The sequence below is a fragment of the Rhineura floridana genome, chromosome 10 (genome assembly GCF_030035675.1).
Source record: "Rhineura floridana isolate rRhiFlo1 chromosome 10, rRhiFlo1.hap2, whole genome shotgun sequence".
Classification (NCBI taxonomy): Eukaryota; Metazoa; Chordata; class Lepidosauria; order Squamata; family Rhineuridae; genus Rhineura; species Rhineura floridana.
The window spans coordinates 89,665,084-89,687,970 of NC_084489.1; the positions used below are offsets into that span (position 1 = coordinate 89,665,084).

At 47.1% G+C, this 22,887-nt stretch overlaps 1 protein-coding gene across 1 annotated transcript in view; it reads left to right on the forward strand.

Moving 5' to 3' along the window:
- Window positions 1-8,472: 8,472 nt before the first annotated feature.
- LOC133364838 (uncharacterized) overlaps window positions 8,473-22,887 on the forward strand; it is a 40,906-nt gene continuing 26,491 nt past the window's right edge. The window contains exons 1-2 of the mRNA XM_061585700.1: window positions 8,473-8,691; window positions 20,747-21,145. Coding sequence (XP_061441684.1) covers window positions 8,668-8,691; window positions 20,747-21,145 — 423 coding nt within the window. The 5' untranslated portion in view covers window positions 8,473-8,667. The remainder of the gene's footprint in view (window positions 8,692-20,746; window positions 21,146-22,887) is intronic.

Below are 22,887 nucleotides of genomic sequence, written 5' to 3' on the forward strand. Positions count from 1 at the left end.
TGCTGCTGCTAGGGTGCTCAGCCGGCTCGCATCCAGCCAATCCTCTGCCTGCTCTATGTTCCCCTCGCCCATTGGCCCTCTGTGGCTGTTGAGGATTTCTCCCTGGCCTGGATTGGACAAGGGAGCCCTCCAATGGGCACGCAGGGTGGGTACGCGTGTGAACAGAAACGGTTCATTGAAAAACCAGCAGCTACATCCCCAGCGGGAGCAGGGCCGGCTTTCCTGGCACAGCGTCCCCCCCGCTGGCTGGGGCAGGAGGGTGGCTGGAAGAAGACTAAAAGGGGGACCCTGCACGCCCCCCAAAGCGAACTGTTGGGGCTGGAAAAGCAAGCCAAGGCTGACACATCTGCATTGCTCAACGCTGGGGCTTTAAATGTAGGGATGGCCGCCTGGCGAGCTCCTCTTTTAAGGGCTGCAGCACACAAACAGGTGGGGCACAAAGGAAATACATTAGCAATATATATAAGCTGCCTGAGACGGCGACAGACCACCGGGCTGTCTCGTCTACGCCACTTGGCGACAACTCCCCAGGATTTCAGGAGAGGGGACATGCCCAGCCCTCCCTGGAGAGGTCTGACTGAACCTGGGACCATCTACACGCAAAGCAGGTGTCCTGTCCCTGAGCTGCAGCTGTTCCCCAAACAATATAGTGCCTTACCCTGAGTCAGACTGTTAGCCCATTTAGCTCAGTATTTCCTGCACTGACTGGCAGCAGTTCTGCAGGATCTCTCCCAGCCCTGCCAGGAGATGCAGCAGGTGGCTGAACCTGGGACATTTTGCATGCAAAGCAGGTGCTTAGCTACTGATTTGTGGCCCTTCCCCTAAAAAAAGAGAAAGGTTCCAGTCCTTGTAGTTCTGACTCATGAGCCACGAAGAACGGATGAATCTGCCTTGTAGTGTCAGACCATTATCTACCCTGACTGGTTGCCAGGGTTTCAGACAGGATACATTGGCAGCGTACCTCAAGATGCCATGGATTGAATCTGGGACCTTTTGCATGCAAAGCAGTGGCTCTGCCACGGAGCTACATCCCTTCCACAGCTCTGTATAGAGATGTTTCACATCTCTGGTCCCATCAATGGTAACGTCATATTTGACAGATGCACTAAAGATACCCTATAAGTCACATAATTGAATGTATAACAGTTTTTTAAAAAAAAAATGCTAAAACAAAAACACTCAGCTGGCAACATAAAGTAGCAACCTTTTGGATCAAGGTACTCTTGGGTCTGTGAGGTGTGAAATGATCACAAATACAAGTGTGCGGGCAGAGCGATGGTCTCTAAGGAGCATCTGCAACCAGTCTATACATCTAGGGTTAGGGCAACCAGGTGCCCTCCAGATAATTTGGACTACAGGTCCCATCAGCCCCAGCCAGCATTTCACTGCAATTTATTTTAAAAGGAAGAATAGTGACAATCTCTCCCAAGCAAATATTGATATATAGCACAGTGGAGAGGAGAGCCTGGCTGGGAGTCCAGAGTCTGTGAGTTCAAATTCCCACTCATGTCTCCTGGGTGTCGAGGGCCAGCTAAAGATCACCCCCACAGCGAGTGGCTCAGGGGTTACATGCCCTGCCACCTGTGCAGCCGTGGGCAAGCTGCAGAGTCCCAAGGAGCCCAGTTGCCCCCCAGCTGGCAGTTGCGGACAAGGAAGGGGCTGGCTTGTGCAGCTGTGGCCAGCTGAGCAGGCCCTAGCCAGCTGGGGAGGACTAGCCTCAGAGGGAGGCAATGGGAAACCCCCTCTGAATACAGCTTACCATGAACATCCTATTCACAGGGTAGACATAAGTCGGCAGTCCATTTCCATTTTCAACTATTAGAGCCATACGACAATGGAACCAATTACCTAGAGAGGTGGAGGGCTCTCCCACACTGGAGGCATTAAAGAAGCAGCTGGACAGCCATCTGTTGGGAATGCTTTGATTTGGATTCCTGCATTGTGCAGGGGGTTGGACTTGATGGCTTTACAGGCCCCTTCCAACTCTACTATTCTATGAGTCTATGATCTGTTGTAGCCTGTCTGCTTAGCCATGCATTTCTGCTTCTGATTATCCTTTGCCTCATCCCTCCTTGCCCTCCAAATTATTCATGGGTAATGTGTGGGAAGGGCTGTAGCTCAGTGCTCTGTACGCAAGTTCAGTCCCCGACATCTCCTTATAGGGCGAGGGATGTCCTCTGCCTGAAACTCTGTTGAGCTGCTGCCAGTCAGTGCAGACAATACTGAACTAGATGGACAGTTGGTCTGACTCAGTATAAGGCAGGTTCCTACTCTTCTTGGTTATACTTCTGGACATTCTGTGTTTCCTATGTCTCTGGATATTGAAAGGCTGATGAAGGAGGCTGCGGCCCACAAAAGCTTGTGGCACACAATGTATCAATTTCTTAATCTTTAGCCTGTTGATTTTGCTTAATTGTGTGTTTAGCCAAAGTAAGGTACTCTAAGCTGAACCATGGTATATGTGACAGTAATTTAGTAGCCATCCAAACAAACTTTGACAAGGCTGGGGACACAAACAATGTGTGGAGCAGCAGCAGGAGAATGCGGACGCCCAACTGTTATATTTTTCTTCTATATTTTGTGTTCACTAGAAAAGACAATAATGCTGGGAAAAACAGAATGAAGTAGAAAAAGAGGAAGGCCAAACAAGAGATGGATTGATTCCATAAAGGAAGCCACAGACCTGAACTTACAAGATCTGAACAGGGTGGTTCACGACAGATGCTGTTGGAGGTCGCTGATTCACAGGGTCGCCATAAGTCGTAGTCGACTTGAAGGCACATAACAACAACAACAACATCACTAGAAGCTAAAATGATGAAACTGAGGTTATCGTACTTTGGACATGTAATGAGAAGACATGATTCATTAGAAAAGATAATAATGCTGGGAAAAACAGAAGGGAGTAGAAAAAGAGGAAGGCCAAACAAGGGATGGATTGATTCCATAAAGGAAGCCACAGACCTGAACTTAGAAGATCTGAACAGGGTGGTTCATAACAGATGCTATTGGAGGTCGCTGATTCATGGAGTCACCATAAGTCGTAATCGACTTGAAGGCACATAACAACAACAACAACAAATATTTTGGGTGATCAATACAGAGACCAAGGGTTCTGGTCCTCCATGACTTTGGATTTTGCTTGGGACAGAACGCAATTGCCTCTCCCTTCATAGGGTGGCCCTCTTCTGCTATCATCGCCACACATGGCTAGGTCAGGGTCGAGAATTCTTGTACGCCTGGCTTTGGCTAGTGAAACATGAGCCTGAGGCTTTATTGCAAAAGATGAAGAGCCAGAGGAAGAATACAGAGGAGGCAAAGCCACAAAACAAATTAAATAATAACAAGGGTATTATTCCCACTGTCCCAAAGGAAGGGTATTGGCAAGCATGGTAAAAATATGCCATGCCACCAGACCGCATGGAAGTGGCTGGCACATTCAGCCTGACCTGTGGCCATGTTTACCCAGTTAGATCTATTGAAGAACCCCAGACCCTTCCACATTTCTCCAAGGAGGGGAGTGGCAAGCGTCTCCTAACATTCTGATCATCACACATAAGGCACTTCCAGAGAGCATTTCTGCCTGCTAAATTGGTCCTTTGTTCATTCCAAAGCCAGGAGGGCGAGTGTTCCTTTGATTAAGAGACAGACTAGAACGATACTAACGTTACTACAATGTGCTGTCAAGAGAGCCAGACAAAACCCAGGAGAGGAAAAACCTAAAGTTTCACACATTGTTGAATAAAAAGAACTACATTCTAATGAACCTTGAAAGCTACTTTTATATTCCACTTAGTAGGAAGGCTGCTTGTGCTTTGCTTTAATATTGCAAAAGACGTTATTGTCAAGGTTTTCAAGGTAAAACATGCTGGGAATACTTTTTGTTTTTCTGAACTTTTATGGGATGCCCCTTCTTTGTTTTTTAACTTGTGTGGTTAATAATTTTTAGTGTGTTATGTATGTTGTATTCAACAATGCATGTTGTTGGTCTTGTAACTATCTAGACTCTTAAAGTCTTATCCTTTTATGGGTTGTTAATGTGCTTTTGCATTTCATCTAGCTATAGATTGCCCTGGAGAAAGGGTCCTGCTGACCTGAAATGCATTGGGCTTGAATAAATCTCTAAATAGCTGACATCCAAGCTGTTTGCTGCTTCATGTTTGACCTCGGCACCTTGAGGTTTTTTCTCTTCTGGGTTTTGCTTCTCAAGAAATCCAAACACAACCCCCACAGTTGTGGTGTGTGAAATGGCAATCTGTGCAATGCATGCTGCTTTAGTGTTCCTGCACATGCATGTACATGGCATGTGTGACAGAGACTAGATGCATCCACTCCTTGCGTAGAGCCCCTGGGGTGGGGACTGAACCCTGAAAGATAAAAGCTCTACCAAATCACTGTGACAAAGTTAAAGAGAAGAGGGAGCCAGAATAGGAGCTCCTGGAAACTGCCACCCACCTTCTGAGCATGCACCTGCCAACTTTCCTGGTAAGCCACGTGGCTTAACCTGTGGGAAGCAAAAAATGTAATAGTCAGTACAATCTGGCTGATCCAGTCTTAGTACGGTCAGCATCACCTAACCTGGGAGCAAGACTGTATTTCTCAGATTTATTGTTCACATCTTCCTGCGGTGCTGGCAGGGGGTACTTAAAGGGATGGGTCATGTGAACGTTCTCAGTGCAGTGTCCTCTCCACCCCTTTCACAGGGTCCACCAAAGCATGGAAGATTCTAGGCCTGGGCAACCTTTGCCAACCTGGCTGCCTCCAGATGTTTTGGACCACAGCTCCTATTGTGGCACAGCCATATGATGCTGGACTACAACTCCCATCCAAAACATCTGGAGGGTGCCCCAGTTTGGTGAAGGCTGTTCTAGAAAGACAAGAAAAGGGGAACTCTGGGATAGCCTCACATAATGTTCATGAACATGGCCCTCCAGACAGGGGTAAATTGGGAGCTGTAGTCTTGCAGGTACAGTACACTCCTCGGAAGAGGGGGGCTTAATTTAAGGCTCAGTATTGTCTATACTGACTGGCAGCAGCTGTCCAGTGTGTGTGTGTGTCTGTGTCTGTGTCTGTGTGTGTCTGTGTCTGTGTGTGTCTGTGTTGCAACCCTACCTGGAGATGCTGGGGACTAAACTTGGACCTTCTGGATGCAAGGCAGATGCCCTACCACTGAGTTGTAGCCCTGCTTCTAAATATAAAGAAGGATTCTAGTCCTCATGATTGGAAACTGGGGAGGGGCCCTAGCTCAGTGGTAGAGCATTTGCTTTGCATCCAGAAGGTTGTGGCCTTCAGCATGAAAGGCAGACCCTCCCCTTAAATATTAGACAGGCGCCATCTCGGTTGTTTTTTCAGCGCCTACTGAAGACCTTCCTCTTTCAACAAGCCTTTTAAGTAGAGACCTTATCCCAGCCTGTGTCTGTGTTGGAATTGCTTTTTAAGATGTTTTAAAAGATGTTTTAGTTTAGTATGTTTTAAATTCTTTTGTTTTTAAGATGTTTTACAGTGCTTTTAGTGTTTTGGTTTGCCACCAAGGTCTCCTTCTGGGAGGAAGGGCGGGATATAAATTATATCCCAATGGCTTCCCTAGCTGAGCTGATGGAGATAGTCTCGGAGGTATTGTTGAGATCCCCCAGACTTGTGGTACTGGGGGATGTCAACATTCATGCCGAGGCTGTCTTGTTCGGGGCAGCTCAGGACTTCATGGCCTCCATGACAACCATGGGGCTGTCTCAAGTTGCTACTGGCCCGACACATGTATCAGGACATACTCTTGATTTGATCTTCGCCACTGGTCATGGAGATGGTGATCTGAGGGTGGGGTATTTTTCATCTACTCCATTGTCATGGACAGATCACCGCTTGCTGAGCTTTAGACTCACGGCAACCCTTTCCCTCTGCAGAGGTGGGGGACCTATTAAGTTGGTCCGCTCCCGGAGGCTTATGGATCCTGTTGCTTTCCAGAGCGCTCTGGGAGTTTTTCCGGCTGATAGCACTGGCGCTCCTGTCGACGCCATGGTCGATCTGTGGAATGCGGAGATGACCCGGGCCATTGACATGATCGCTCTCACGCGCCCCCTTCGGTGCAGAACTCAAACAGCACCGTGGTATACCCCGGAGCTGAGAGTGATGAAGCAAGAGAGAAGGAGGCTAGAGTGCAGGTGGAGGCGAACTCCTGACGGATGTAGTCATTCTTTGGTGAGTGCTTCCACTAAGTTGTATGTAAAAGCGGTTAGGGCGGCGAAAAAGTCAAATTTTGCTGCCACCATTAGATCATCTCTTTGCCACCCAGCGGAGCTTTTTAGGGTGGTACGAGGGCTTTTACATTCTGGCCCTCCTGATACTAAGGAAGCATCGGAAGCTCGCTGCAACGAATTTGCGGAGCACTTCCAGGATAAGATTGCTTGCATCCGTCGGGACTTAGACTCTGATGTTATGACAGATGACTCCATTGAAGTGTCCAGAGCGCGGTCTTGTCCTTCATTGTTGGATGAGTTTCAGTTGGTGCAGCTCGAGGAAGTGGACAAGGTGCTTGGAATGGTGCGGGCGACCACGTCTGCCCTTGATCCTTGCCCATCTTGGCTGGTGAAGGCCAGCAGGGCTGTAACCACCGGCTGGGCCAAAGAGGTGATAAATGCCTCCTTGAGAGAGGGAGTAGTCCCTGGTAGTCTCAAGGAGACAGTAGTGAGACCTCTTCTAAAGAAACCTTCTTTGGACCCAGATATTTTGAACAACTATAGACCGGTGGCGAATGTCCCTTTTTTGGGCAAGGTCCTGGAGCGGGTGGTCGCCGGCCAGCTCCAGGCGCTCTTGGATGAAACCGATTATCTGGATCCGTTTCAATCCGGTTTTAGGCCTGGTTTTGACACTGAAACAGCCTTGGTCGCCCTGTATGATGACCTTTGTCGGGAGAGGGACAGGGGGAGTGTGACCCTGTTGATTCTCCTTGATCTCTCAGCGGCGTTTGATACCATCGACCATGGTATCCTTCTGGGGAGGCTTGCGGAGTTGGGAGTTGGGGGCACTGCTTGGCAGTGGCTCTGCTCCTACTTAGCGGATCGTCGCCAGAAGGTAGTGCTTGGGGAACATTGCTCGACACCCTGGACTCTCCATTGTGGAGTCCCTCAGGGGTCGGTCTTGTCCCCCATGCTCTTTAACATCTACATGCAGCCTCTGGGTGCGGTCATCAGCAGTTTTGGAGTGCGTTGCCATCAGTACGCTGATGACACGCAACTCTACTTCTCCTTTTCACCTTCTTCAGGTGAGGCTGTTGATGTGCTGAACCGTTGCCTGACCGTGATAATGGACTGGATGAGAGCTAATAAACTGAAACTTAATCCAGACAAGACTGAGACACTGTTGGTGAGCTCTTTACCTGCCCAGATGGTGGATGTTCATCCTGTTCTAGATGGGGTTACACTCCCCTTGAAGGAACAGGTTCGCAGTTTGGGGGTCCTTTTTGACCCTTCCTTGTCGCTTGAGGCTCAAGTGGCCTCGGTGGCACGGAATGCGTTTTACCATCTTCGCTTAGTAGCCCAACTACTCCCCTATCTGGACAGTGACGATCTCGCCTCAGTTGTTCACGCTCTGGTAACCTGTAGACTCGACTACTGTAATGCGCTCTACGTAGGGCTGCCCTTGAAGACCGTTCGGAAACTTCAGCTAGTGCAAAATGCGGCAGCCAGGTTGTTAACGAGGACCCGCTGGTCTGCGCATATAACACCTGTCCTGGCCCGCCTGCACTGGCTGCCTATTTGTTTCCGAGCCAGATTCAAGGTGCTGGTTTTGACCTATAAAGCCTTACACGGTGTGGGACCACAATACCTTGTGGAACACCTCTCCCGCTATGAACCTACCTGTTCACGTCGTTCAATATCCAAGGCCCTCCTCCGGGTACCAACTCATCAGGATGCCCAGAGGATTGTTATTAGATCTAGGGCCTTTTCTGTGGTGGCTCCCGAACTGTGGAACAGCCTACCTGTGGAGATACGCCTGGCGCCTTCGGTACTTTCTTTTAGGCGCCAGGTTAAGACCTGGCTATACTCCCAGGCATTTTAATGTTCAATGTGTTTCATTTAATTTTTTTTTCCGTTTAACTTGTTGCTGATTTTATTGTAATTTTATTGTAATATTGTATTTTAATCTTGTTTTGTTCACCACCCAGAGAGCTATTCGCTATGGGCGGTTTAAAAATGAAATGAAATAAATAAATAAATTATTTAACTAACTAACTAACTAAATGCCACTGAGCTTCAGCCATCATCATCTTCATCATCATACCTGAATGACTCCCAATGCCCACGCATTCTTCTTGCCTCTCCCACTTATTTATTTGTTCATTCATTCTTATCATATTCGTACCCCGCCCTTCCTCCCAGAAGGAGCCCAGGGCGGCAAACAAAAAACCACACACCCTCACGCCCTCTCCTAAAGCGCCTTAGAAATGCCCCACCCGCCTACCCCGTCCTCCGCAGGGACGACCTCCGGCCGGCAGGAGGCGCCGGAGAGCCAGAGGCGCCGGGTCGCTCCCCCGCGCTCTCTCCCCTCCTGCTCCCGCAGCTTCCTGGAACGGGCCCGGCACGGCTGGCTTGCCTGTCGCTCCCTCGCCTCGTCCCCCCCTAAGCCCCAGCCCCAGCTCCGGCCCTACAGCGGCGGCGACGACGACGGGCCATGGCCGAGTGGAGCCCCGCCCAGGTGAGGGGAGAGGGGTGACGGTTGGGGGAGGGGGGCTCCCAAAATGGAGGCTGCTGCTGAGGGGAGAGGGAGGGGGCACGGGGGGCGCTGCAGGGATGCCTCCCCCTCCTTCCCTCCCTCCCTCCCTGGGCCTTTGGGTGCTCCTCCTTGGGAGGCGCCTCTTGCACTGCTGTTGTTGTGGCTGCTGCAGGTGTGGGTCCAGCGGGGGGCTTTGTGGGGGTGGGGGTGGGGAGAGGGGGGGAGGGCTGCCGGGAGGAGACGACGCTGCTGCTTCTGCTGGAGAGAAAAAGGCACACACACACAACACTTCCTTTCTCTGGGGCTGCGGATCAGGTCCCAAAGGGATATATTTTGGGTGGGGGTGGGGAGAGAGCACCAAAGGAGGATGACTTTTCCTTTTCTGCACAAGAAAAGCCCCCCGCCCCGATTTGACAGGGACACCGTGGAAGTGCTTTCTGCCCATCTCCCATCTGATGCACTGACAGCCTGTCAATAAAAGCAACAGGGTAATGGCCATCTCTCTCTTAATGGCCATCTCTCTCTCTCTCTCTCTCTCTCTCTCAGTCTTCTGACTCCCCTACCCCCGTTCCTCCTCCCCCCATCCCCAAACTGTTTTCTTGACACCTGCCTTGGCAGGCGCTGGTTCAGTTTTCTGGTCCCGGCAAACAGAGCTCGCTGCGTTTAAGGCAAAGAGCAGCAGAGACCAGTATTCACTTGAACGCTGTTTATTCTGCAGCCTGCAGGATTGGGAGAGGGGAAGGGGGGGTGTTGAGGGCATCTTCAGGGATGACGGTTGCGATGCTAGTTGTCCAGATCTAGGTCGCTGTCTAGATCTTGGGAGGGTAGGATGACCCAAAAGGCAAATTGCTTCCTAGTACTGTTACGAAAGTGCAGTAAATTATTTTGTCTTCCACAAGTTTGTGGCAGCAACAGAGAGGACTCCCAAGTGATTTTCCATCTAGGCAGTGCTCAGAGCCAGCTCTGTTTAGCATTGTGCAAGGTTGCTGCATCATGTGCCTCTAATCCATGCCCTAGGGCCTACATTTGTGATGATGCTGTCACCAAAGAATAGATGAGGCATTTCTTTGCTCCTGGCGTAGGTGCGAGATGCTTGCTCTGTAGAATCATAGTGCCGGAAGGCTGCACAGGTCATATAGCTGAGTCTTGCCCATGCCAAGTTCTTTGCAAATGTTTTTATATTCCCTAATGAGGGGTTATGGTTTTTAGGCACTAGGGATTTTGACAGCCTTGATTAAAGTATTCCTGATGGAAGCCTGCCAAGTTTAGGCATCTTACTTTGTTGGCAAAAGATTTTTCTGAAAATTTTACCAAAATCTGCCATCCTGTTATTTAAACCTATTGCTTCATGTTCTGTTCACTAAATAGCCTCTGCAGTCTTTTCTCCCCCTTGTGTCTGTACATGAACAGGTTTTTCATTCTTTCCTTCTCTGTCTTGCCTAGATGGACCAGTGGTCTGACTTAATAAAAAGTTTATATGTTCAAACACTCTGCAAAGTGATGGTACTTGGTTACCTCATTACTGCGCAATCCTAACCAAGTCTACGCAGAAGTAAGTCCTATTGAATTCAGCGGAACTTATTTCCAAGTAAGCAGGGTTATTGCAGCCTAAGTCTTGGAATTAATACTTCTGTTCATGCAGTTAGATGCTTTGCTGAAAGACCTCCCACTTGCTAGTAATAGCCAAAAGTATAGTGTTACTTTTCCATTATAAGGCTTGAGTAATTATTGGGCAATCCACATTTTAGACTTGTTTGTGGCTGATAAAATCCTGAAAGTCCCAGCTTTTCTGGGTTTTAAAAAAAAGTCTTGGTCCCCATGGTTGCTGATATTCAGAAACAAACGTTAAAGACAGCTCAGGCGTTGTTATTCCTCTATCACAATTTTTCAAGCACTGACAAGATTATAGAATCACAAAATAGTAGAATTGAAAGAGACTTATAAGGCCATTGAGTCCATTCCCCTACTCAATGCAGGAATCTAACCTAAAGCATACCTGATAGGTGGCGTTCCAGCTGCCTCTTGAAGGCCTCTTGTGTTGTCCTGGTTAAATGGACCAGTTTTGAGCAGGGATGTTGCAAGATGAATGCATGAAGCCTGTTGACAGTAGTTTGGCGTTTTGAGCTATTGAGTACCTTTTGGAATAGATGCATATCCACTGTGGACTGGCCATTGAGGGGAGTATGGCCTTGAACAAGCAGAATGGTCAGGATTGTTAATCTTCTTTTGATCTGATTCATTTTTATTATATGCAAATGGGATTTTTATGATTTTCAGAATGTTTTCCTCTCAACATCTTTGAGATGGAGTGTGTTCTAAATTCAGATAGATCTTTTTCTGATGTGGCCCCTAGTGCTAAAATACTTACTTTTCTAGGCTCTAGCTTTGTGTTTTTCAGACTTCTGTCTGGGGAATGAAAGTGGCATTGCACTCATTTTCTGCTTGTGGGCTTCCCACAGGCATCTAGTTGGTTGCTGAGAAGAGGACGCTGGATTAGAAGGGTTTTTGTCCCGATCCATATGTATCTGTTGCAGATGTGATGACCAGGTGCTTGGGGAGAAAAATGATAATTACAGAGCTCTCCTTGTTAGTTCACTTTGTAGCCTTGACCATCTTGACTATGAGCCTAGCGTCTGGAAAAACTTGTCCATGCAGGGTTGGGCAAAGTATAGTGCATGGACCACTGACTAGGGATGGGGCAGAATATCTGCTAAATTGGACCTGGCACCAGATTCCAGCTGAATTTGGTAGCTCGCCATCCTTTCAGACCGGCACCAGTTCTTGCTGCGGGCCATGGTTGTAATCGGTACAGATTTTGAGGCCGTGGCTGGAAATCGGCAAGAACGTATTGTTTTGAACTTTCCCCCCTATATTACGTTGTTATTTTCCTAATCACAGCTACTGCACTCATAACTGCAGTAATGATGACTGTTTTCCTGCCACCAAAAAACTACGTGGAACACTGTGATCATTCATGTAAGCTACCTAAAAATTACGCAGTGTTTTTCCCGCAGCCAAAAAACCACGTCAAATACTACCATCATTTACGTAAGTGATAACTATGAAACTTTGGCCACAAAAAAAATAAAAATAAACCGCAGATCAAATCACTCAAAAATGCGCACAGCAGATCGAATCAGCAAGTGCGAGAGCAAGCAGGAACAAAAAAGGGTGGATTGGGATCAAACGACAGACCACCGGAATGCAAGCAGATTGGAACCATGCAGCAAACCCCATCCCTACCGCTGACCCATTTCTGGTGGAATAATGCCAGAAGCAAGGCTGATAAGGCGCAATTATTCCCAACACCCTTTGACTTTGTCAGCAGCATCTACTGTATATACTTACAAATACTTAACCTGTATTGCACTGTCAGTGGTTCCCAAGCTCCCCCCCCCCCCATGGACCACTTGAAAACTGCTGAGAGTCTTGGTGGACCACTTAATGATTTTTCTGCCTGTTGTAGCCAGGGCTGTGGAGTCAGTACGCCAAACCTTCGTCTCCGACTCCTCTATTTTTCTACTGTCCGACTCCACCCAAAATTGTTTCCAACTCCACAGCCCTGGAAAGCGCTGTAAATGTCTTTTTAAATTGGAAGCTCTCGTAGGAGCATTTTTATCGCTGCCTGAATATGCGCTGATCTTGGCATCACAGCATTTGTCTTCATCTGGGTCTTGTGTCATACATTAACACACAAAATGTTTTCCATCTTGAGTTATGGTGAAATGCTCAACTACAGCTGACTTCATGGGAAGCTTCTTTGACATTTTGAATTTATATTTTTAAAAAATTGTCAATCAAAATTTATTTTGAAGTCAGAGTCGGTACGTTTCTTCCAACTCCACCCAAAATTGCTTCACGACTCCAACTCCAACTCCACAGCCCTGGGTAGCAACTGTAATGCACTGTGCGAGGTGCTATATGATTTTTAATTGATTTATTTATTTATTACATTTATATACCGCCCCATAGCCAAAGGTCTCTGGGCGGTTTACAGCAATTAAAAACAATAAAAACAAATATACAAATTTTAAAACACAAAAACAATTTAAAAACACAATTATTTTTTTTAAAAAAAATTTAAAAACACATGCTAAAATGCCTGGGAGAAGAAGAAAGTCTTGACTTGGTGCCAGAAAGATAACAGTGTTGGCGCCTGGCGCACCTCGTCAAAGATTATTCCATAAGTGGGGGGCCACCACTGAGAAGGCCCTCTCCCTTGTTGCCATCCTCCAAGCTTCCCTCGGAGTAGGCACCCGGAGGAGGGCCTTAGATGTTGAGCGTAGTGTACGGTTGGGTTCGTGTTGGGAAAGGTGTTCCATCAGGTATTGTGGTCCTAAGCCATGTAAGGCTTTATAGGTTAAAACCAGCACCTTGAATCGAGCTCAGAAACAATAGTACTTTATTGCTCCTGTTCTTTCTTATTTTGTATTTTATTGTATCACAATTTGCATTCCATAGAATTAAAATTGTAATCCCATAAAATACAATATGAGAAAGAACAGGAGCAGTAAAATACAATTAAAAATCAGTATGAATATTTAATGTGTATATGCCACATTAACCCCCTGAAGGGAGTGGTCCACTGACCACAGTTTGGGAACCAGATAGATATGTGATAGAGTAGACCCATTGGAATCGGTGGACGAGTTAGTGGTGTCTGAGTAGTCAGATATCACCCTGTGTCTTAAGCTCCAACATGAAGCAACAGAAAAACCTAGAAATACATAGGAAGCTGCCTTATATTGAGTCAGCCTGTTGATCTGTCTTGCTTTATACTGTCTGCGTTGACAGGCAGCGGCTCGCCTGGGTTTCAGGGAGGGGTCGTTCCCAGCCCTACCTGGAGATGCCATTGGGGATTGAACCCGGGGCCTTCTGCATGCAAGGCAGAGGCTGTACTGCTGACCCACATCCCTTCCCCCTTAGCATCACTCCTGTCTGAATACTGCAGTTCTAACCCTAGAACTCTGTCAGCCATATTTGCCCATGTGAAGCCTGCCTGTGTCCCAAGGCCGGCTTTGCTGGGCCCATAACTAAGGCCTTCTCAGTGGGGTCCCTATCCTATGGAACACCTTCCCTAGGGGGATGTGCAATTAATTGTGGCCTTCAAAAAAGGCTCACGGACCCAGCTGGCTTGTAGGGGAAGGGCTGTGGCTCCGGGGCAGTGCGTCTGCTGTACATGCAAGCAGGACCCTGGCTCCATCCCTGGGAGCTCCAGACAGGGCTGAGAGAATCCTTCCTGAAATGATGGAGAGCCGCTGTTTGTAAATTGTTTGGCTTCTTTGTGCTGTGCTGTATATATGGTGATTGCTCCTTGGCTGTGAAATCAGTATTTTTGGATTGTATTTTTTCATTTGGCAAACCACCCAGAGAGACTGTTGTCCTGTAGAGCTGCCTAGAAATCTTCTAAAGAAAGGGCAAAAAGGAGCTCATTTTCCAAGGCATATTGGGAGCTGCTTACATAATTTACATTATTGGCCCTGTGACTTGCTTGTTTCCTGTTCTTCATGTGGCCTCTGTTTTCCTTTGCCCTTTCTAGTGGGCCACCTGTTGTCTGCTGGGAGTTCCCCAAAATTTGATGGGTCAAAGTGGTCCCACAAGACACTTCCTATGTTGTTAAATTATCTTGAGATCAGGCTGGATAAAAATCAGTGCTTTTTAAAAAAAAATTAATCGGATTTTTAAAATTTAAATCAGTTTTTTTATTTTTTTTAAATAATCATTAATGAAATAGTAAATTTCTCTCACATTCAATTCAATATTATTCCAAACATGCTATACTTAACAGTCTCATTAAAATGAATTAACGGCTTTGTCACACTCACACACATTGAGTTACCTACCAGTCAAACATGGGCATTCATTTCAGCTTTTCATCTCATGAAAATGTCTCTGCCCAGCCTAACTACAGATTCTTGTTTCTTGGAAGTTCCGGACATCCAGTTTCTGTTTCTCGGACTAAAGCTACATGTGCAAAGACATCGCCTGGATGGGAATGGGATTGTTACTCTTCTCAGCTTATGTGGTGGTGGAGCTGGGCCACACAAGGCAAAGGAATTTAGGGCAGAGACTATATAGAAAAGGGCAGTTGGAGGCAGAGTCGAAAGGAACAGTGGAGAGGCCTGGAAAGGAAAAAAAAGGGAAGACATTCTAGTACAGACACAGCTTCCAGTCCCTACATTCCCCCACACTTTTGCCACAGAAGAATTGACTTGGCTTCTGGGCCTAAGAGAGACCCTGTCTATGAATATTTTGAAGAAGTTCCTTCCTTGGACAGAAAAAACCCCAGGAGTTGAAAAAGCAGGAAACTAACTCCCTATTTCAGTTTATGAATAAAAATGACAGTGGGAATGCAGAAGATGAAATCTAGTTGTAGACATTTTAAGGGCAATGTATGTGTAATGTTGTGATGACTTGTCTGTTGAGAGTTAATAAAATTTGGAAGTTAAGAACAAGAGTTAAAGGACAGCCATCAGCCAGCAACCCAGAAGGCTGCTGCAATTGCAGTGTTAAAACGTTTATGTAAGTGGTTAAAGGGCTGGACTACGACCTGGGAGACCAGGGTTCGAATCCCCGCATAGCCATGAAGCTCACTGGGTGACCTTGGGCAGTCACTGCCTCTCAGCCTCAGAGGGAGGCAATGGTAAACCCCCTCTGAATACCGCTTACCATGAAAACCCTCTTCATGGGGTCCCCATAAGTCAGGATCAACTTGAAGGCAGTCCATTTTCAACTTTTATGTCACATTTTAGATTTAGTTTAATAAAATACAAGTGCTACTGTCTTTATGATTTAGTTCTTACCATTCCTAATGTACAGCTGCTGCCTCTGACACAGGCAATATTATGTACTATTTCTTAAATTAATAAAAATCACATTATCTAAGCAATTACACAAAGTGTACCCTCCTTGCAAAATGCTATGTTGAGTTCTAACATGTTTTAGTAATCAGATTTGTACCGTTGTTTAAGAAAAATGTGAAGAACTGTAAGTGACAAACTTGACTTCTCTTGGATTTCTCTTGGAGATTTAAATTGCCTTGATTTTAAATCAGTCCACCCTACTGGAGATGCTCTTTTGCTTAACACAGGTTGCTTATTTTTAGCCTGCTGTTGACATAAGGTCTCCAAGGCAGCTTGCAAAATAAACAGCACCAAAAGCCCATCACAGATTAGCACATCTGATGTAAACCATCCAAGCCAACAAAAACAGTACGGCTCCAGTTAACAATGGATTTGGCGGAAGCAGCATTCAACAACTTTGCAAATTGGCAGAGCATCCCACAGCCCGCTGGGAGAAGGGGCCACCAAAAAGGAGTGAGGCAAACGTCTTTTGGGAGGGAATTCCACATTTCCAGTGCCACTAGAGGGAATGCCATATCCCAGCCTTTCCCAACCAGTGGGCCTCCAGAGGTTGTTGGACCACAGCTCCCATCAGCCTCAGCCAGCATTGCCAATGGTCAGGAAAGATGGGAATTGTGGTCCAACAACATCTGGAGGCCCACTGCTTGGGAAAGGCTGCCATATCCTTTCTTACCCATTGGCTGTACTTCATAAGGATATAAGAAGAGCCTCCTGGCAGCTGTACTCTGAACCAGAAACTTTTTAAAGGTAGCTCCACACAGAGCACATTTATTTATTTTATTTATTTATTTATTTCATTTATAAACCGCCCATAGCGAGTAGCTCTCTGGGCGGTGAACAAAACAGGATTAAAATACAATATTACAATAAAATCAATAACAAATAGCAGCAAGTTAAACTAAAGACATTGAATATGAAACACTGAACATTAAAATGCCTGGGAGTATAGCCAGGTCTTAACCTGGCGCCTAAAAGAAAGTACCGTAGGCGCCAGGCGTATCTCCTCAGGTAGGCTGTTCCACAGTTCGGGGGCCACCACAGAGAAGGCCCTAGATCTAATAACAATCCTCCGGGCATCCTGATGAGTTGGTACCCGGAGGAGGGCCTTGGATATTGAACGAAGTGGACGGGTAGGTTCATAGCGGGAGAGGCGTTCCACAAGGTATTGCGCTCCCACACCGTGTAAGGCTTTATAGGTCAAAACCAGCACCTTGAATCTGGCTCGGAAACAGATAGGTAGCCAGTGCAAACGGGCCAGGACAGGTGTTATATGCGCGGACCAATGGGTCCTCGTCAACAACCTGGCTGCCGCGTTTTGCACTAGCTGAAGTTTCCGAACGGTCTTCAAGGGCAGCCCTACGTAGAGCGCATTACAGTAATCCAATCTAGAAGTTACCAGAACGTGAACAACTGAGGCGAGATCGTCACTGTCCAGATAGGGGCGTAGTTGGGCTACTAAGCGAAGATGGTAAAACGCATTCCGTGCCACCGAGGCCACTTGAGCCTCAAGCGACAAGGAAGGGTCAAAAAGGACCCCCAAACTGCGAACCTGTTCCTTCTAGGGGAGTGTAACCCCATCTAGAACAGGATGAACATCCACCATCTGGGCAGGTAAAGAGCTCACCAACAGTGTCTCAGTCTTGTCTGGATTGAGTTTCAGTTTATTAGCTCTCATCCAGTCCATTATCGCGGTCAGGCAACGGTTCAGCACATCAACAGCCTCACCTGAAGAAGGTGAAAAGGAGAAGTAGAGCTGTGCGTCATCAGCGTACTGATGGCAACGCACTCCAAAACTCCTGATGACCGCACCCAGAGGCTGCATGTAGATGTTAAAGAGCATGGGGGACAAAACCGACCCCTGAGGGACTCCACAATGGAGAGTCCAGGGTGTCGAGCAATGTTCCCCAAGCACTACCTTCTGGCGACGATCCGCTAAGTAGGAGCAGAGCCACTGCCAAGCAGTGCCCCCAACTCCCAACTCCGCGAGCCTCCCCAGAAGGATACCATGGTCGATGGTATCAAACGCCGCTGAGAGATCAAGGAGAATCAACAGGGTCACACTCCCCCTGTCCCTCTCCTGACAAAGGTCATCATACAGGGCGACCAAGGCTGTTTCAGTGCCAAAACCAGACCTAAAACCGGATTGAAATGGATCCAGATAATCGGTTTCATCCAAAAGCGCCTGGAGCTGGCCGGCGACCACCCGCTCCAAGACCTTGCCCAAAAAAGGGACATTCGCCACCGGTCTATAGTTGTTCAAAACATCTGGGTCCAAAGAAGGTTTCTTTAGAAGAGGTCTCACTACTGCCTCCTTGAGACTACCAGGGACTACTCCCTCTCTCAAGGAGGCATTTATCACCTCTTTGGCCCAGCCGGTGGTTACAGTCCTGCCGGCCTTCACCAGCCAAGATGGGCAAGGGTCCAGGGCAGACGTGGTCGCCCGCACCATTCCAAGCACCTTGTCCACTTCCTCAAGCTGCACCAACTGAAATACATCCAACAATAAAGGACAAGACCGCGTTCTGGACACTTCAATGGAGTCATCTGTCATAACATCAGAGTCTAAGTCCCGACGGATTACAGTAGCCTAGTCCAGCCTTCCTCAGCTTGGTGCTTTCTACATGTTTTGGACCGTTAACTCCTATCAACTCCAGCCATTGTAGCCATTGGACAGTGATAATGGGAGGAGTCGGAGTCTAAAATGTCTGGAGTGTGCCAGGTTTGCAAAAGCTTTGATCTAGTTTATAAAATCTTCCTTGTGATTAATCTTCCTTATCTGTTAGTTGATCCTCAATGAATCCTCTTGCTTTGTAAATTTAATACACATCAATGCACCATGGACTTTTTTTTATGACAGGAGGTGGAAATGAGGTCAGTTGAGCCCAAATTTGAAGTTGGCTGATGGCTGATCTTGGCTTTGCAAGTCCAAAATTAGTTCACCTTCCTTAGAAGGGTGTCCTGTATCCTGAATATTGCCAATGGATGCCTGTCTCAGCTTTCTTGAAAACCTCAAAGGAGCTGCTGTTACTCTTGCCCTATAAAAATGGCATCCCTCCCATTGTGCAGCAAAGAGTTCCAGAGATCACCTGAGTACTATGTCAAAAGCACTTTATTTCTGGGAAGTCCTGAATGGACTATGTGCAAATTCAGCAAAGTGAAAAGCTGTTTCCAAACTTTTGGTGCTGCTATGCACCTCTGTTTACTTCCCGTGTATTGCCGTTGTATTTCTAAACAGAGTAGCTTGTCTTGTTTAATTTCTCATGTGAAAGTCACCTGGAGTCCTTCAGGAACACTGTTGCTTCACCTTCCTTTGAACCTCTCTCAGTGGGTTGTCCACAAGTAGTTCTCAGTATTTCTCGTGAAGCCACACTGCATCTGAATGAGGATATCCTGTAGTGTATCCTCTTCCACGATAAACCTCAATGGTGTGTGTTCTTTTCATGCTCCTGCCTCCAGTGCGTGGAGCTCTTCCAGGTGCTGGCCCTCCACAGCTCCAAAGGTTTCCTTCCCTGAGCTGCGATTCTTTGCTGCAAGGCCAGCTTAATGAAGTGCTCTGGTTGGTGGCTGATGGAAAGGAGTTAGGCTTGAAAATTACAATCAAACCAGATACGATGGTGGCAGGGCCCATTGGTTTAAGCTAGGGGTGGGGGGCTTCTGGCCCACAGGCCTAATTGGACCTAACGGGTTATTTTCGGCCTGCGAGGAAACCCTCTGCTTGTCTGCCCACAGCTGCCTCTCCGTCTCCACCGTCTCTGCCAGCTGATGGTTCTTACACATTTCTGCCATGCAGCGTCGTCAGTGTTCTTGCCTCCACCCTTCGTCTGCTGCCCCTCCCTTTTCCTTTGGCTGTCCTGCTTTTTCTGCTTGGGACAGTTTTCCATCCCAGTTTGTCCCAGGAGGATAAGGCTGTCAGTGGCTATTAACCCTGATGGCTCCGTTCTACCTCTGCTGCTGGAGGAAGTATGCCTCTGAATACCAGTTACTGGAAACCGCAGGTGGGGAGAGTGCTCTTTGCGCTCAGGTCCTGCTTGTGGGCTTCCCACAGGAGCATCTCGTTGGCCATACTGAGAACAGGATGCTGGACTAGATGGGCCACTGGCCTGATCCAGCAGGCTCTTCTTAACCTTGTTATATTCCTCCTTGTCATTTACATCCTGAAGGGCAAGTGCTTTTTTTAAAAAAATTAAGAATATAGAAAATTCATATATAAACCAAAACCAAGCATTATACAAATGCTAAGGATATAGAAGCTAAAATGATGAAACTGAGGTTATCATACTTTGGACACATAATGAGAAGACATGATTCACTAGAAAAGACAATTATGCTGGGGAAAACAGAAGGGAGTAGAAAAAGAGGAAGGCCAAACAAGGGATGGATTGATTCCATAAAGGAAGCCACAGACCTGAACTTACAAGATCTGAACAGGGTGGTTCATGACAGATGCTCTTGGAGGTCACTGATTCATAGGGTCGCCATAAGTCGGGATCGACTTGAAGGCACATAACAACAACAAAAGGATATAGAAAAGTAATTATTAATAATATTAATATGATTAGGATGCTTGCATTGTTAGAGAAGGCCAAGTGCTTAAACTGAGGAATACTGATGAATGAAAATTTGGTGAGAGAGGGAGCAGCGGTCAGCGACCCTGACTTTGTATGCCCAGAAGTTTGTATGCAAACTGAAAAAGGACCCTGGTCACTTCTTGATTCTCTATAGCACTGAGTACGCTGCAGCAGCAAATCAAAGCAGGTGTAATTTTGTTCCACGAAGCATCCCTTTCCATTTATCTCCATCAGTACAGTTGTTTTGTTGCCCAATGAGTTTTGACACATGCAATATTTGGCACAGAATTCATCCTCCTAAGTTTCTGCTCCTTCTGGCTTTGGAGGTACACTTGTGACAGTTAGATGCCAGATGTGGGCAGGGCAAGCCTTCCAGGGCTCAAGCGGAGTTCAGTGCCCAATGTGTCCCTCCCCCCATGTCCAGCAGGAGTGAAAGTATGTAGAATGTGCAAATATATCCACTTCCCGAGTTTTTTTGGTGCAGAATTCAGTTACTCTTTTTCTTGTTCAAGAAGTAGGGCCAGAGATGGTGGCTGAGGTGGTTGCAGCTTCATTGCAGACCACCCAGGAATATGACACTGTTCCCATTTCTTCCCTCTGTAACAGGCTCTTCAGTGGGACGTGGAGTCCCAGCCCATGGCAGCCCCTCAGCCCTTCGGTGTCCCCGAGCAAACGCCCATGGGGGATGTGCTCCCCGAAACAGCCGAGCTCTCCCTGACGGTTGTGGCTGAAATCCAAGCCGTGGAGAGCAAAGTGGACTCTTACGCTGCACAGCTTATGAGCCTGGAAGGGAGGATGGGGATGGCCGAGACAAAGCTGGATGGCTGCGAGAAGACAGCAGTCGAATTTGGGAACCAACTGGAGAGCAAGTGGGCCGCCCTGGGGACCCTGATCCAGGAGTACGGGCAGCTCCAGAGGAGGCTGGAGAACATGGAGAACCTGCTGAAGAACCGGAACTTCTGGATCCTGCGCCTGCCCCCGGGCTCCAGAGGAGAAATCCCCAAGGTGAGCCAGGTGGAGGAGCCTGGCCAAATAGTGTGCGCTGGTGGGCTTTTCTGTATCCACAGATTATTGCTTTGTGGACTGTATTGTAGGGATCCTGGTTTCTGTAGGGTTGGGTGGGTTTTTAAAAAAAGTATTATTCATTTATTTATCATTAATTAGATTTATATCCCGCCCTTCCTCACAAAAGGAGTTCTCTTTTACAGTATTGCTTCCTCGGTTAATGCATTGTTTGCAGGCACAGAATGACAGTAAAAGTACAATAGAATGAGAGAAACAACGAGTTGCAGAATCAATCATCCATTAAAAAGCTCGGGCGAATGAAATTGCTTTCACCTAGCACCCTAAAGCTAGTAGAATTGGCACCAGCCAAGTTTCTTGCGGAAGAGGCTTCCATGACTGAGGGGTCACCACCAAAAAGGTCCTCTCTCTTCTTGACATTGCTCCACCTCTGAAGACTATTTTTGGTTTTTTTGTGGGCCTGGTGCTTTTCAAAGCTCAAGAAAGTTGGGAAGGGTGCTGGAGTCATGGGTGAAGAGGGAAAGAAAACTAAAACACTTAGGCTTAGTTACAGTAGAGTGTGGAGCCCCGAGGGTTGTGCCCACATCTCCAGGGAAAAGGGTTCTGAGGAGTAATTTAAACGAAGAGAGTGGGCACCCCGCAAACAATCCAGGCAGCAGGGGAGAAGGGGCTGAGTTGCCCAAGGGAATTGGAGACCTTCGGACACCTGAGGGTGGTGGAGCTGGAGATGTGAAGATCATGGGCAGGAGCCTGGGGGATTTAAGAGTGAAAGCGACAAGGCAGGGAATCCTCCTATGAATCAAGCTCAGTTATATCTGGCTCATATAAAGGAGCCCTCAGTAAGAGGCAGGGGAGTGTCGTCATTTTATGCAGTTTGACAGGAATCTATTTTCCCAGGTCTGTGGCAGTAGGGAGAGAAGCCTCTCTCCTTTCCATGTTTCATGGTCTGTTGGGGGCGCTTTTACACACACATACACATATTATTATACAGCCACGAGAGTGCCTGTATACTATAGTCAGCAAGGATTTTTCACATTCCATAATGTTAAATTGAAAATACCCCCCATACCATTCTGAAGCTTCCCATAAGCTCATTTCACAACAAAACCTTACAAAACTTATAGTCCTGAACTCAGAAATGCTTGCTTAACAACCCTGTAAGTTTTCATAGTGATACACAAAACAGTCAGAGAGAATCGAGAGTTCAAAGTGTAAAAAGAGGGTGAGAAAAACCAGAGCCCTTTTGGACTTTTTTCTGTCAGAGTTCTGATAATCTGTAGAAATTAATTAGAAATCAGCCATGTTCACAGAGTACCTGTAATCCTATTACTGACCTTGCCCCATACTCTGACCTTTATCTTCTGCAGTTTAAAAGTTAAAAAAAATGCCTGGCTGATTTTTAATTAATTTAAGAAACTTTGCATGGAACTGAATGATAGTGTCGGGCATGCTCAGTAAGAACCAACTGTCAGTGTTCTAAAAACCAGACTCACAGCTTCTTGGCTTGGATAATTGGGGCCACACCCACACCTGACCTTTATTTCACTTTAGACAGTCACAGCTTCCCCCAAAGAATCCTGGGAAGTGTAGTTTGTGAAGGGTGCTGAGAGGAGACTCCTATTCTGCTGACAGAGCTCCACTGGCCAGAGGGGTTTAATAGTCAGCCGCTCTGATTGAAGCTTTGTGAGGGGAACAGGGCATCTTCTTTCAGCTCTCAGCACCCT